General features: G+C 38.4%; 1 protein-coding gene across 1 annotated transcript; it reads right to left on the bottom strand.

The window, feature by feature from the left end:
- Nucleotides 1-7862: 7862 nt before the first annotated feature.
- LOC126898527 (uncharacterized) lies at nt 7863-16825 on the bottom strand. The gene is made up of 2 exons (XM_050672640.1): nt 15731-16825; nt 7863-9700 (listed from the first exon to the last, which is right to left on the bottom strand). The coding sequence occupies exon 2, from the start codon at nt 9697-9699 to the stop codon at nt 8791-8793; it is 909 nt and encodes a 302-aa protein (XP_050528597.1). The 5' UTR covers nt 9700; nt 15731-16825; the 3' UTR covers nt 7863-8790.
- Nucleotides 16826-17272: the final 447 nt, after the last annotated feature.

Raw genomic sequence — 17272 nt, forward strand, 5'->3', positions numbered from 1 at the left:
ACTATATTAAAAATATTATTAATTTAAAAAAACTAAAAAATATTAAAAATATTAAACTCAAAAGCCACAAAAAAATTAATGAAAAGTCGCGGATACGTATTTCGGAAACAATGTTACCATTATCAACGCTAAACACATACTGACACCCCGACTAGAAAAAACTCCCTTATATACCCCTAGTGACCTTATCACCTAGTGACGTTATCACTAAGTAATATTATCACATTTTGCCAGTTTACACAAGTTTAATAATGAATTTTTCAGTGGGCCAAGATCCCAATTAATTAAATTGTTTTTATTTTTAAACATTTCTATTGCTTCTCTGATATTAAGTTCTTTGTAATTATTTACGTTTTTAATTAGTTTTATGGTTTTAATAGAGTGATTATGTGTCAATAAATGTTCGGCCACTGGAGATTTCTCAATTTCTTGATTTTTAATATTTCTTAAGTGCTCTTTAAACCTGACCCCTATATTTCTTTTTGTTTGTCCTACGTAACATTTATTACAACTTTCACATTGTATTTTATAAATGCCTGATTTCCCCCCTTCATCTACCTTATCTTTAGGGTTACCTAATAAATCTCTTAAATTATTACTCTTAGATGTTACCAAAGTAATACCAAAATTCTTAAATATTTTAGTTAATCCATTTGAGATGCCCGGATAAAATAAAATTGGTGATCTAATTACTTTTTGTTCCCCCTCGCTGGAGAGTGTACTAGCTGCCCTCCTTTCTTTTTTCCACTTTTGTTTTCGGACTAATTTCAAAATTATGTTTTCGTTATACCCATTAAATTTAGCTATTTCTTTTATAACCACCAATTCTTTATCATAATCTATTTTATTCATCGGAATATTAATTAATCTGTAAACCATACTATTAAAAGCTGACAATTTGTGTTGCCAGGTGTGGTTCGATGTGTTCGGAATGTATCTGAACGTGTGTGTGTTTTTCCGATAAATTTCAAAATTTAGTTCCCCCTCTGTTCTTTTAACTAATAAATCCAAAAAAGGCAATTTTCCCTCTATTTCTTGTTCATATGTAAATTTAATCGATGGGTAAAAAGAATTTAAATGTTGTATGAAAACCCCCATATTAAAATCTTTATTTATAACTGCAAAAATATCATCGACATACTTTTCNTTAATTGTTGAAATTATATTAAATAATAAAAATTAACCTTGGTTAAAATATAAATATTTATATTATTCATTTAATGAACATAGATAATCAAACAACATTATTACATAGTAATTATCGTCGATATTATCGATAGGTTTGACAAAACGGAGTATGATATTTTGCACGTCATTAAAATTTAACCAAATATTTAATCGTTTAAGGCAGTGTGCACATCTTTTAAAGTTACATATTTCAATCAAAGTGGTTTCATGTCTGAATATTTCTTTATGCGATGTGACGATTTCAATAGGACGGTCCATTAACTCCATCATTTCAGCACATTGACTATTAGTTGTGTTGCAAACAAAAATGCGAGTTGACACCGCTCTTCCGTCCATTACCATTCGGATGTTGACCTTTTTATAGTTGGCCCATACAAAATTTCTACTCCACCTATTCATTGAGAGTTTAACCTCCTCATAGGTGTAGCAAAAAAAATTTGCACGGACCAAATCTCCCAGACGGTTGGGTTCTTCAAGCCGACCCAACAAATTTGATATTGACCTAAACAAATGACGTCTATAATACAACACGGGTACGCTACTCGCTAGTTCACGATTCAACGTTATATTATAGACGTCATTGTACAGTCGTCTAACAAATCTGTCAGAATCGTTCTGAAGCAATTCTGTTAATTCCAACTCCCATGATTGTAGCGAAAATGCATCTCTAAATGGAATCATCGTTGACCAACTGCATGGTAAGAGTTCGAGGTCACGATCAGAATAGATCCGTTCAGGATCTGATGATAAATCATCATCTAAAAATAAAAACAGCATTGTTAAGAAGTTTGTTTACAAAGTTAAATATTGACATACATACTACCATCAGAATCCTCAATACTATCTTCAATTTCTTCTTCTTCTTCTTCCTCATACTCATCTTCTGCCTGCAAATATTCTTCATCCAATGGGTCATAGTAATACCCATCATCATGGACTCGCGGTTGTATCTGTCCAGATTGTTCAATGAATAGCTCCCGTTCGTCTGCTTCAGCAAAATTTTCAGCTTCAGCAACAATANAGACAGCATTGAAACTTAAGATTTGTAGATACATCTTATAAACTAATGTAAAAATAATAAACAGATTACAAAAATTTATTAGTAAACAATATTATTATTATTATGTACAAAAATTTATTGTTGAAATTATATTAAATAATAAAAAAAACCTTGGTTAAAATATAAATAATTGATTAATCGACTCATATAGTAATAAAAAACTATGCTTATTGAACTATGCCTGTTCATAGCTAATACAACACCCTCTTACACGTATAACGTTACATACAATAATCTATGGTACATTCCTCAATCAGTATAATAGTATTATTCATATATATGAATTTTTGGGTAAATAAACAACAAACATGTTATATGTTACTTATAAGTTTTATTTTAAAAATATTATACAATTTGACTACATTATTTAATTATAGTGAAATATAACAATATTTTAAGTACTAAGAATTATTAATATACCAATGTCTTAACATAAACATTTTATAAAAACTACAATAAGTTGGATTTAAATTCATATGAAATAAACATGATGGATAAGAACTATTTGTTGCCAGTTGTGTTATACGAGGACACCCAATATCTTCCATGTTAATGACATTTACGTGTGGCATATACTGTTGTAAAATGTCTCTTTTTTGTAACCCAATATTTGATCCCAATATACACTCAAAATGTAATTATTACAAATTTGTAAAAGGGTTACAAAAAAGAGATAAANTTCAGCTAGCCCATTACTTCTAGGGTAATGCGGACTACTGTAGCGCATTTCTATATTGTTAAGTTTTGCAAACTGTCTAAACTCAAAAGATCCAAATGGTACATTATCACATATTATCACTTGAGGAATTCCATGAGTTGAAAAAATAATTTTTAAAATATTAATAATATGCAAAGCAGTTTTATTTTTTAATTGTTTAATCTCTATCCATTTGGAATAATAGTCCATTAAAGCAAGATAATCATTTCCTCCAAAAGTTAAAATATCTACCCCTACTTGTTCAAATGGTAAATCAGGTATATTTTGACCTATTAATGGCTCTTTTATATTAGACACTCTATATTTTTCACATATCTTACATTTTACAATAAAATTTTCAATTTCATTAGACATGGCTGGCCAATAAAATACTTCTTTGGCTCTTAATTTAGATTTTACTATACCTTTATGATCAATGTGTAGTGCCTTTAACACTTTCCCTCTTAAAACAGAAGGAACTACTATATGGTCTTTAAAAAATATGATACCTGAATCACTCAATATGTCATTTCTTAAATTCCAATAGTGCCTTATTTCTACAGGCACATGCTCCTTACTATTAGGCCACTCTTTACTAAGTTCAAGTACTTGTTTTAAAACTGAGTCTTTTGCTGTTTCCTCACATAACTCACTTTTAGTTAAACTATTTTCACTATTAACAAAATGTATAGTACCTTTTATGTCAATCTCATTATATGTCTCGCTACTATGATTTCTAGATAACAAGTCTGCTACATACATATATTTACCAGGCAAATAAGTCAATTCTAAATCATACAACATTAACTTAAGTCTCATTTTTTGTATTCTATTTGATGCAATTTGACATAAATTTTTTTTACATATAGATACCAGAGGAGAATGATCTGTCTGTATAATTACTTTATAACCATAAATAAAATTGTGAAACTTTCTACAAGCAAAAACTATGCCTAACATTTCCTTTTCTATTTGAGGATAATTTTTTTCCGTATCATTAAGACTTTTTGAAGCAAATGCAACTGGTTTATTTTGTTGTAATAAACAACAACCTACCCCTGTACTTGAAGCATCTGTTTGTATAATAATAGGGAGATTAGGATTAAAATTTGATAAAACTGGTGCATTAGTAATTAGTGTCTTTAACTCATTTAATGCATTAGAATGATGTTGAGTCCACAACCATATTATATTTTTTTTTAACAACTCCCTTAAAGTTGATGTTACTTTAGACATGTTTGGTATGAATTCTCTTAGATAATTACACATACCTAGTATGCGTTGCAACTCTATTTTATTTTTTGGCTCCTTTAAATTTTTTATAGCTTCTATTTGACTTTCATCTGGCTTAACTCCCTCATTATTAAATTTCATTCCTAAATACTTTATTTCCTTTTGTCTATACTGTACTTTTTCTGGATTAAACTTAACATTCAATTCTTTTGCTTTGTTTATTACTTCTTCTAGCGCCTCATCATGTTCTTTTTCATTACTACCAACTATTAATATATCATCTATATATATAATTACATTTTTAATATGTCCAAAATATTTTGTTAAAGTCTTAAAAAATACTTCTGGGGCGCATGATATTCCAAAAGGTAATCTTTTAAATGCATAATACCCATAAGGTGAGCTAAAAGTACACAATTCACTTGACTCCTCACTTAGCGGTATCTGATAAAAACTTTCTCTAAGATCTATAACTGTAAAAATTGTTTTATTTACCAATTTTGCTCTTATTTCATCTACTGTAGGAATTAAAAAATAATCTCTTTTAATATACTTATTTAAATCAGTTGGATCCAAACATATTCTTAAATTACCATTCGCTTTTTCTACAATAACAATATTACTGGCAAATGACTTAGGATATTCAACTGGTTTGATTATTCCCTTATCACACAATGATTTCAGAGTATCTTCTAACTTTTTAAGAATAGATTGAGGTACTCTACGTGGTGGCTTAATTGTACATTGGTAATCTGGCATTAACCTAATAGTATATTCCTCACCAAACTTACCCAAGCCCTGAAACACACTCTCATTTTCTTTTATAAATTGCTCTTTGTCTGAATATTTTTCTTTTAACTGAACGTCTCTTACTCTTTTAATTAAATCTAATTCCATACAGTCACTTAACCCTAATAATGGTTCAACTTTACACTCAGGCTCTAAATCATTAATAACAACAAATTTTAATACACAATTTTTATTATTAACCATATATTCTAACGTTATCTCGCCAACTGCTTCAATAATAAATCCTCCATAAGCTTGTATTTTCACCTCATATTTTAGCATATTATAATTCTTATTTAACTTTTTTAAAATACTCAAAGGTAAAATATTTATATCAGAACCTGTATCAAGCTTAAACTTAATAACATTATTATCAACAATTATATTTTCTAACCAAGATTCTCTAACAAAACTCTGACATATATTAACTTTATTAATAAAAAATAATTGGTCACTACTATTATTATTTTCATTAGTAATAGCCCTAACCTGTCTATTATTATTTACATTATTACTTAAATTACTCTTATCTTTAACAATTCTTGACTTACATCCTACAGCAAAATGACCAAATTTTAAACATATCTTACATTTTTGATTGAAGGCTGGACAACTCCTAGGACCATGATGTCGACCACATTTCTTACAATCATACATTAAAACATTTATGTCATGATTTTTATATTTCATTGATTGACTGGACTAACCACCACTTTGTAACCCATTTGACTTATCATCAAACTTGTTGACATCTTTAGAATGTTCTGTTTTAGTATTACAAATAACAGCATCAACCATTGGATTACTTGACAAATAATTAGAATCACCCTTTGACATTACTACTGACTGGTTCTGTTTAGCAGCTTCAGCAGCTCTACAACACTCAACAGTCTGATCTAAAGTCAATTTTGGTTCTCTTAATAACCGTTCCTGAAGTCTCTTGTCATTAATACCAAGAACTATCCTCACTCTTAAAAGGGAAACGGCCAGACGACTGGGCCGTACAAAAGATAGATCCGGTAGCTCTTGCCGCTGAAAACAACGACCGATTAGCGCGCGAACGAGCCAAAAAAAATTATAACCACGCCACCGACCGATCACGTCAAAACTAAATACACAGTCGTTGACGTCATTTATTACAAAGCTACTATTCATTTCCCTCTGCTCCTGAAGTTCTTAGATAAAATTTAAATAATATTTTTGTAGCTACTTTTTTTAATTCTGCAGATATAAAAAATATTGGACATGGTAAATGTCATTATCATTTAATTGATATTAATGAATTAGAAAGTATTGGAATAAATTTTAGTATTAAATTTTTTTTTGGATTAGTGGTAGGGAATAACTTAGGAGTAAATACTGTTTTAGGTTTTGCTAGGTCTTTTTCAGCTAACTTTTTCTGTTGTTTTTGTATTTGTGACAAAAAAGTACACAAGTTATTGCCATTGAAAATACTAACTTACTTCGTAACAAATCTAATTATGATGAAAATGTTAGGGTAAATGATTATAAAAATACTGGTATTTATGAATACTCCATATTTAATAAAGTATATTCCTTCCATTTTGTTACTAACTATTCCGTAGACATAATGCACGATATTTTTGAAGGGATTTGTGTATACAATATGAAACATAACATATGTCAGTTTATTCAATCGGGATATTTTAATTTAGAAACTTTAAATAATAGAAAACAGGGATTTAATTATGGTGAGACAGATATTGGTAACATGTCCCCTCATATAAAGCAAATTAAGTTAGTTTAAAATTCAAAATGTCTGCCAGAGAAATGCAGACATTCGTTCATTATTTTCCACTAATCATAGGAGATTTCTTTTAATTATTATTTTATATGTAATTAGTAATAATATAAAAAATTAGAAGTGATAGAAAAAGTCACATGCAGATTTGAAAACAACGCGAGAAGTTGATTTAGAAAAGTAAATTTTTGCTTCAGATGAAAGTTCCTTGTAGTCCAGTGCATTTATTTATAGTAACAAACAATTTTTATTGAAAAATATTGTATCAAGCCCTTTAAATTTTTATACACGTAAAAGTAAAGCAAAATATAACTTTTTCATTATTTTTATAATTTCTCTGTATAAATTACAATATTAAATTACTGTCAATTATAGTATACAATAATATCAATTGTATACTAAATTTAATAATTATAATTAGTATTTATTCATTTATTATATTTTAAAATCAAAGACCTACTAATCAGGATATTATCAAAGAAATAAGAGTTAATGTTGCTTTTGGAATAATCCACCAATTTCTCTAATTGAAACACTATCTACAGATTTGCATCGAAGCGTTTTTTACGACAGTTACGTTTCTTAATCACTGTCAGATATCATCTATACTTGTCCCATCTATGCCTCAACCCCACTGTGCTACCGTTTTTTTTATGTATAACATTAAATGTGCTATCTTATAATAAACAATTTGTAAGCTATATTGTTTCAATGTTGATACTGATGACCTCAATGTATTAAAAGATATTAATGATTTCTCAGGTCCACCAATTTGTTTATATCATCTTAATGATAAAAAAAAACAGTTACAAGATTAAAAACATTTTTAAAGATTTATTGATTTTACATTTTAATATATATGTTTATTATTATTTTTATTTATATTTACTGTTTCAATATAATGTTAATTTCAAAGAAACTAATGGAATATGTAACTATGTTAAAATAATAATAACTTTATTTATGTAAATTTTATTCCTTATTAATTAGAAATTCACCTATTTATATTTGTAATTTGTATTTATCATTTATATTAATTAATTTTTTACATTAAAAATAAATATACTAAATAAATGGCAAAGTGTTAAAATTATTAAATTTAAATAATCTAACCATTTGTTATTATTATTCGCAAAAATTTATAGAAGATGGATTTTTATTTTATTACTAAGTAAAGCAGTTTTTAAAGTAATGCAAAGAAATTTTAATTTTTATGAAGTGCGCACAATGGACCACCAGGTCTGAGTGCATGGGCATTATGTCCACCTCGATAATAACTAAAACTAAAAAAAAAATTTTTATGAAGAAATAGAATTGTTTTAAAAGCCGAACTAATAATAATAGCAACCCCCCAAAAAATATATACCACATTTTAAGAACAGTATGTGTTTAGCGTTGATAATGGTAACATTGTTTCCGAAATACGTGACACAGGTTGATGTTGAAAGAAGAGAGTGGCGTCGAGCCGTTTATTGATTTTAAGAAACACAGGAAAACAAATAGAATACGCACAAAATGCTTAAAACTAAGTTGATTAAAACTAACAATAAAATGTAGATTATGAGGTGCCGAAGTAGCGATTCTAAACTGTTCGGTATTCGGAAAGACGATCACGTATCGATATCACAGATAGCTTGCGGTCGTGGTGTCACGGAGATAACTGACTGGACGTATTATTGCGGCGGGGTATACGACGCTAGGCATTTGTTGGACTTTACACCACGGCGATAACGCGTGTGTGTGACGGTCCGGTTTACAGTTAAGCGGTGGCCGAGAAGGAGCTGACACGACCGCGGGGTGTCAACGTGTGACAACGCCGTGGCCGTGTCAAATACCCCCCCACCAAGCCGCCGCTGTACTCTAGAAATCAAATGAAATAGCGCATATGGCGTTCCGTGTTTGGTCGAATATATTAGAGTGCGCATAGCGCAATAACAAGCCGCAATACTTACGTTGTATGTTTGATGGAGTGGGTGGTAGTGCCCCGCGGAGTGCGCGCAGCAGGGAGGGGGTTAGGGGTATAGACCCCGCGCGTAACGCGCTTGGGGTGGGAGGGAGCTCTTACTCGGCCGGGGGCTCCGGCTGTGCTGGGGAGGTGGGGCAGGAGAGGAACAGGTCCATCTCTCGAACCAGGCCGTCGTCCTCTAGCTCCATAGGCGTCTCCGGCTGCTCCTCCTGTGCTGGTGTTGACGCCGCCAGCACCCCGTCCACATACATGCCCGACGGCCGGCTGACAATAGCTGTTGTCACTGCTGGGGCTGCTGCTGATGTTGTCGGTGTTGTTGCTGTTGTCGGTGGTGCTGTTGTTGTTGTCGGTGTTGTTGATGTCGGGTTTATGGGCGGTGTAAGGTCCCCACCGACGACGACCCCCCAACGTCGAAGCATATACTCCTTGTACTTCTTCGTCCGGCGTTCCCGCTCGGACGGAGAGTAGTACCGAGGAGTTTTGCTAGTCGTAGGGGTAGGCGTCGCTGCGGACCCTCCACTGCCCCTGGCGTATGGATGCTTCGGGCGACGTGACGTGGGTGGGGCGCTGTCTGGCCGCGTGGCGCGGAAAGACAGTAGAGGCCGAGGGGAGGGGACCACCCGCGTATTGCTTGTGGACGCCTCCCCTGGGCGGGAGAAGTGTTGGGACGCCACATTTATTACCCGACGAGGTTTGGGAGAAGGGGGAGCTTGGACTCCCGGGGCGGACGGGGAGGCGCGGGGGAGTGAGTTTAGCGCGATTTGTATTTCGCGCCTCACCTCCTCGCGACCCGCCCGCACGCCCCGTTCGTAGTGAGCTCGAGCCACCGGGTTCCTTAATACCTCGGGTAGGGGGGCGCGCGAAGCATCCTCCGCCGAGCGCAGTACGCGCGGGATGGGATCCGTCGGGAGGCCCACCCGGCCCGCCAATTGGCCAACCAACCGTTGGACCTCCTCGACGGATAAGGGGTTGGCTGGGTTGTTGTTGTTGTTGTTGTTGCTCATGCTGAAAAATAACAAACAAAAAAAAAAAAACTACTAACTTTGCTTTTTCATACATGAGACATGAATTTTCCTTGGTGGGGACTGGTCCGTTAAGAACACGCCTTTACCGAGGCGTTCGGTTAATCTCACGGGGCCCCACCACTTCGGTGCAAAACCCGCACAAAATTGTCTATTCGCGTTCGATAAGTGATGCGCTTTATAGTACACAACGTCGCCGACCGCGTATTTTGTTTTGATATGAACGGGCGGCGGTGTTATTTTTGTGCTAGTGATTTGTCGTTCGCGCTCTAACCGGTCGTTATTGATAGTAGCAGGTGCTACCGGCTGTACTCGCTGCAGTAGCCAATCACCCGGTTTCTTACCTTCTCTACCTAATACGAGTACGGACGGTGCGTATCCGGTAGTCTCGTTGCGCCTATTGCGTAGAGCGAACAACAAAGGTGGCAATTTTGTATCCCAAGATGTATGACTCGACTCTGTTAATAAAGCGCGAAGTCCTTTTTTTAACTCTTGGTTCTTTCGTTCTACTGGGTTAGCCCGTGGGTGGTATATCGGTGTAGTCCAGGCCTCTGCCCCCCACCGATTTATCGCGTCGATCATTTCTTTGGACACGAGCGCACGGCCGTTGTCGCTTAAAATTACTCGCGCGTAACCGTAGCGTGAGAAGAACTCCCTTTCTAGCGCGTCTACAATCGTTTTCGTTGTAGGTGCGCCTATGGGGTACGCTTCGGTCCACCTGCTGAAGCAGTCAGTTACTACTAATAGGTTCGTCTTGCCCCTTGGTGTTCTAGGGTACGGTCCCATCAGGTCGATACTGATTACTTCCCACGGCTGTCTGGGTTGGCGCTTGACCATCGGGTCTTCGGGGCGCCTGTTTAAGGGCTTAGTGCACGCGCAAATGTGACACGATTTTACGTACATGCGCACGGCGTTTCTTAACCCTTTACAGTAGAACCGTTGTTTGACCGCTCGGTGCGTTTCTCTCCATCCGGGGTGACATGATAGGGGGTCGTCGTGGTACCGCCAAATTATATGTTGTACTTTGTCGGTGGGGACGACTACCGGTGTGTCAGCGCCTAAATGAATACGTAAGATCCNATACGAATACGTAAGATTCCGTCCAACAAAAAAAATTCGTCCTTATTTTCCGCGGCCGGTTTTTCGTTCGCTATCGTAAGTTGCGCGTTTAAATTTTTTATGACCGAAGAGAGAAACTGGTCGTTGTTTTGCCACTCTCGTACTTCCCCCCCCCTGTGAACGGTCGTTCGCAGATCGCGTCGTTTGCCTCGGTAATGGAGTAGATATTATCGAGAGTGGCAGTGGTTGTGGGCGGACTAGACATTGGCGCGCCTAACAAATTGTCGTCTAGGGCGTCTTCGTCAACAGGGGGTCCGTCCGTTGGGTGACGTGACAACATGTCGGGTGCTTCGTTGTGTTTACCCGGTACGTGTGTCGTGGTGAAATTTAGGTTACCCAGGTGTAGCGCCCAGCGGGTCAACTTACTGTTTGTTCCCTTCGCTTTGTGCAGATAAGTTAGCGCTGAATTATCTGTATATAACTCGAAAGGGGCGTACTCTAAGTATGACCTAAATTTATCGGTTGCCCATATGATCGCTAGACATTCGCGCTCGACAGCGGCATAACGTTTTTGCGTATCCGACAGCTTTTTACTCGCGTAAGCGACGATATCCTTTTCCCCCGGTTTTTGTCCGTGTTGAAATAATACCGCCCCTACGCCTAGTTCACTAGCGTCGGTTTGTAGGCAAAAGATCTTTGTGTAGTCGGGGGAGGAAAGGCGTGGTGAGTCGCATATTGCCGATTTAATGTGCTCGAAAGCGTGTTGTTGTGGTTGAGACCACGACCATTTCTCCCCTTTCTTTAACAGGTGGGTGAGGGGATCGATGCTGTCCGCATAGTTGTCGACAAACTGACTATACCAGTTGCATACCCCTAAAAATTTTCGTATATCCCTTACATTGCGTGGGACTGGAATATCGCGTATAGACTGTAATTTTTCCGGCTCTTTGTCTATGCCTAACCCATGCACCCGGTGTCCCAAAAAAGAAATTTCAGAATACCCGATCTTACACTTTTTAGTGTGGCATGTTAGGCCATGACGCATTAGGCGTTCTAGAACCTTGCTAAGGTGGTCTAGATGTGTTTCGACACTGTCCGAAAAAATTAAAATATCGTCCAGATAGACTTGAACGAAGTCGTCGATGTACCCCCTAAGTACTTCGTTCATTAAGCGTACGAAGGTCATGGGTGCATTCTTAAGTCCGAACGGAAGTACACGAAACTGAAATAAGCCCTTTTTCGTTCTGAACGCGGTGTATTCGCGTACGTTTTGCTGTAAAGAGCATTGCCAGTAACCCGATTTTAAATCGAGTGACGTGAAAACTTTCGCCCCCCTCATGCTTCTAATCATTTCGTTTAGATTAGGCATGGGATACGCGTCTGATACGGTCACATCGTTAAGTCGCCTATAGTCGACACATAAGCGATATGAGCCGTCTTTTTTCTTGGCCAGCACGACTGGTGCTGACCAAGGAGAAGTGCTGGGTTCTATGAGCCCTTGTGATTCCATGTCGCTTACCATTTCGTCTATCGCTTGTTGTTTGTGTAGCGGGTACGGATATGGTTTTTGCGCGATAGGCGTCGGGTCTTTTAGAACGATGTTGTGTTCGATAAGCTTTGTGCGACCTACCGTGTCGTTAAAAACTGCAGAATAATTTTTTATCGTGCGCGTTAATAATGCGTGTGTATGTGGGTCGCCTGCTATATCTAGTGTTGAGAGATCTACGTCGGGTAGCGTGTGCTGAGTACTCGCTTTCCAACAAGCTGTAGTGCGTCGCGTCGCGCCCAAGTGAATTGTACATGCAGCGTAGTCCCAGGAGACTTCCTGTTCTGTTAGAAAGTCGTGTCCCAGGAGTACGTCACAGTACAGATTCTCTAAGATAACAGCCGTAAACTTTACTTGTAGATCCGCAATTTTTGTTATAAAAGTGGCTGTGCCGGCCGTGTGTGATGTGTGGCCGTCAGCTAATCTAACTGGAGGTGTTTGTCCGTTGTGCACAATTCCGAATTTGTGAGCTGTTGCTCGAGTGGTATACGATTTTTGCGCTTGAGAGTCAAGTAAGGCCGTCACAAAACCGTTGTCAAATTCCAACTCCACAGCGGGAGTAGTAATTTTACGCGGGCGTGTTTGTGCGGCAGTACTCAAGTGGTTAGCGGTTCGAACGGGGGGCGTTGAAACGGTTTGTTCGCCGGCAGTATTAATTGCCATAAGCGGGTAGGCCGTTCCTGCCGTATTCCCCTCCCCCACGGTGGTCAACATATCGTTGGCCCGACTCGCGCTATAGTCGTTACCCATTAAGTCTACGAACGCGTGACAAGTATTTCGAATAATCTTATGGTCCTCATTGTGGATGAGGGGTGTGATGGTGGTGAGGTGTGGTGCTACAGCGTGCCCACTATAATGACAGTGGGGCTGTAGGGGTGTTGGTGAAGTTGGTGTGAAAGAAGTGTGCATAAGATTATTCAAAATAGAATCATTTTGTTCGCAGGAAGCGCATCCGTTTTTGCTACCCGAGTTGACTGAACGGGCGGTTTGGTCGGCGCGCTGATTAGTGCGATGATGTTTTGAGCGGAATTGCGTTTGTGAGCCCGGAGAATGGACTAGTTTCTCCGTGGCTGTTGTCCGTTTCCCGGCACTGTCGGTCTGTTAGGACATTCGCTTTGCCAGTGATCGGCTCCGCAAAAGCGACAGGGTCGGGGGGGACGCGGATCGGGCGGTGCGTTTGGCCGCGGTCGCGTTCTTTGCGGTTGCTGCGAGGGTGATATGGCAGCCACGTACGGATTAGCGTTATTAATAAGTCTGCCCGTACGTATCGGTCGGTCTAGATCGTTCGCGATTACGCGTAAGTCATCTAAGGTACGCGGACATCGCATTCTTACGTTACCGTAATATTCGTTACGTAACAGACTGACTACCCGATCTACAATGTGCTGCTCAGAGCAACTGGGGCGAGCGCGCATCGCTAGACGTTGTTTATTTATGATAAATTCAGTCATGCGCTGATGTGGCCCCTGTTGCGTCGTCATGAGTTCGTTTTCTAATTCAGCTTGTATGCTGTTGTTATCGAACGTCGTGAGAAATTCCCTCGCAAATTGTCGCCAGGACATGTTGTTTAACTTGATGGTTTCCCACCAAGTTAACGCCATGCCCTTTAAAAATTGAACGCCCGTTTTTACCCATAAATCGCGATCTATGCCTGCTTGGGACAATAGGTTTTCTACTTGTTCTAGAAACTCGCGTGGGTCCTCCTCATATTTTCCCGTAAACTCGGGGGAAGGGGGTCGTACAATAGGCGAATAATTAAGTGGCCCGATCGCCGTGTGCGTGAGCGAACGGGTCGATGATGATGGGGACAAATCGCGTGTCGGTGGCGCGAATGTGTTCGTCGCGAAGTGCCCCGGTTGTTGTGGGCGCGCGTCTACGTTGTAAACCGCGTCGTGCGTGTTCGCTCGAAGAAGCGATGGTGACGTGCGCGGAGTCTGACTGGCTAATCGCTGTAGGTTAAGCGCTTCGCGCTCCTCGATTTCAGTCAGGCGCTGCTGTAGGGCCGCGTCATTTTGAGTCGTGTTGCTGGGCCCAAAAGTTACGCGGCTCGGTTCGGACAGACGCGCGTAAGTAGAACGGTTGGTTTCCGTCGTTTCTCGCGTCATCTGTGCGGTGGCGAACGGATTACGTATAGTCTCGTTGTGTGTATCGCGGCTTACAATCGTTTGTGAAAGAGATCGTATTTCTTGCGTAATGCGAGACAGTGCTCTCTCCACTTCAGACATGCGCGCATCCATACGTGTATTAAGAGATATATCGCGTAAACTTTGTCTTACTGCGCCTATCTCCTCCGTTGCGTGGGATATTGAACGCACCGTATATAAGTCATCGGTATACGCTGCGTTCACACTACCGTTAGGACGGCCGGTTGCCAGAGACCATTCGTGTAGAGATTCCTCTTCAGGGTCCTCTCGCGCCAGGTTAACCGGTCGGTCCGCGTATGTGGTTGGGTCGACGGTCCGGCATAACGCGGGGACTTCGTCAACCTGAGACTCGCGTTCCGTCGCGAGCGTCTCGTAATGAAGCGGCGGGCGTTCGGGCAGAATCGCGTTCGATGGGTCTAGCCCCTCACTGCGTAAACTATTCTCCAAGACTGCCAGCATATCGCTTTTTGTCGTGGGGCCGTTTAACTGCCTATAAGCGCATTCGCGCAATAATTCCCGACGGTTCATTTGAGCTAGAGTTTTACCGGTCATAGTGAACGTTCCTTACGTATTTATCGAAAATAAATAAAAATAAATAAAAGAAACGCACGCGCTTATTTGTTTTTGTTATTTAGAAATACGATATCGCCTATCGCGAGAATACGCACTGTGTGTTCGCGTATGAACGTCAACAATGTCGGCCGTTTGTATTATTATTGTTGTTATTATTGTAGTTGTGATTGCAATAATATTGTGGTATTGCGTTGATAGTGGTATGCTATAGCACTATGATACTAAATAGTATATGGAAATGCGATTATTACGATAGAAGTCGTATAATGATTGTGGAGGTCGGAAATAATAATACAAACGATTTTATGGGACCCGGTTATTAAATGTAACGATCGCTGTGGTATGATAACGCGTATGATCACCCTACCTGCCTAGCGGTTTTATCGAAACACTTAAATGATTGTGTTCGCGGCGTTGTGCGACTCAAGGTCGTCAGTGCGCGTGTATGTATAAATACGAAATCGCCAGAAATCCACTTTTACCGTGTTTAAAAATACACCGAAGGTGGAAATCTACTACTCGCGAGGTAGATAGTATTTATACGACCGGGTGGGAATTTCACTGCTGTCACCAGTGAAGTAGAAGTTAAAAATACCCGTAGTACAGGGAGGTAAGGAAAATTTCGCTGTCTCTTTTAAATAAAATTCAAAATTTATGTAATTAATATAAAATGTCAGCAGTATTTTCTTACCTTATTAAAAAGTTATTCCGGTTTTGATTTCTGAGCCGGGGAGCCAGTTGATACGTGTTATTGTTAAAGAATTTACACGCACAAGGTTGCTAAGTATTAACGGGCGTGACCCGAAGTTTATTATTTAAATTACAACAAAAGAAGAAAAACAAACAAAAAAAAAACAAAGTATTGAAAAATGATCGAACTCGGTTGTATGGTTCACAGTCAATAGATGTTTTTAAAAAAAAAAAAAAACACTTAAGAAAAATGATGTGTATCCGTAGTGCAAGTATCAAGAAGCACAAAAAAAAAACGAAGACCGAAAAAGGAATCGCACATAAAGGCGTCACGGAGATAACTGACTGCACGTATTATTGCGGCGGGGTATACGACGCTAGGCATTTGTTGGACTTTACACCACGACGATAACGCGTGTGTGTGACGGTCCGGTTTACAGTTAAGCGGTGGCTGAGAAGGAGCTGACACGACCGCGGGGTGTCAACGTGTGACAACGCCGTGGCCGTGTCAAATTTCAAGTTAGAATATCACACTTTTGACTAGATTAAATAAACAATGCGAGCCCTATGGTTGTAAAATATAGCGAATAATTAAGAAAGGAATCGCACAAAAATTTCTATTAAAAATATTCAAACTACTTTTCAACAACTCAAAAAAACTATAACTATATTATAACTCTAACCTACAAAATTACTGTGTTATGTTGTGTGTAACAGGTGGCCGGCTGATTGATAACGTTGCTGGAACCGTTATCAATCATGGTAGTGGTTATACTGTTGTCGCGCACTGTTAGGAGGGACTCAGTATCATTAGCGGCATGGTGAAACGTATTATAACGTTTTACGTGGCCTCAACATGTACTATAAAATAAAAAAAAAAATTTGTCCCAACGACCTATCTACTATGTGCAAATTGCTGTCAAAATTTAAAAAAAAAAGTAATATTTGCGATAAAAATCACCTTCTATAAGGATGTTTTTTGTACTTAAAACTGCCATAACTTTTTCAAATATTAACAAATCAAAATAATATTTTTTTATATTGAAACCTTAGGTAATTTCCTTTCGTTTGATATCATTTTTTTAACACGCTTATATTAGTTTCACCTGTATGTATGTATGTATGTATGTATGTATGTATGAATGTATGAATGTATGTATGTATGTATGTATGTATGTTTGTATGTATGTATGTATGTATGTATGTATGTATGTATGTATGTATGTATGTATGTATGTATGTATGTATGTATGTATGTATGTATGTATGTATGTATGTATGTATGTATGTATGTATGTATGTATGTATGTATGTATGTATGTATGTATGTATGTATGTATGTATGTATGTATGTATGTATTAACACGGCACCACCTTTTGCTTTAGGCTGGCGCTCACCCGTGTCTCTCTCGATATCAGCCGTCCAGCTATTAATATGACAATCGGTTGTCATCGGTCGTCACCCCGCCCTTGACACTGAGATAAGGCCGCCGCCGAATATGGATTACCGATATTGCGGTCTGTTGCGTTTCGACGTTCACCT

This window comes from Daktulosphaira vitifoliae, unplaced genomic scaffold (genome assembly GCF_025091365.1).
Source record: "Daktulosphaira vitifoliae isolate Bord-2020 unplaced genomic scaffold, ASM2509136v1 Scaffold_2, whole genome shotgun sequence".
Lineage (NCBI taxonomy): Eukaryota > Metazoa > Arthropoda > Insecta > Hemiptera > Phylloxeridae > Daktulosphaira > Daktulosphaira vitifoliae.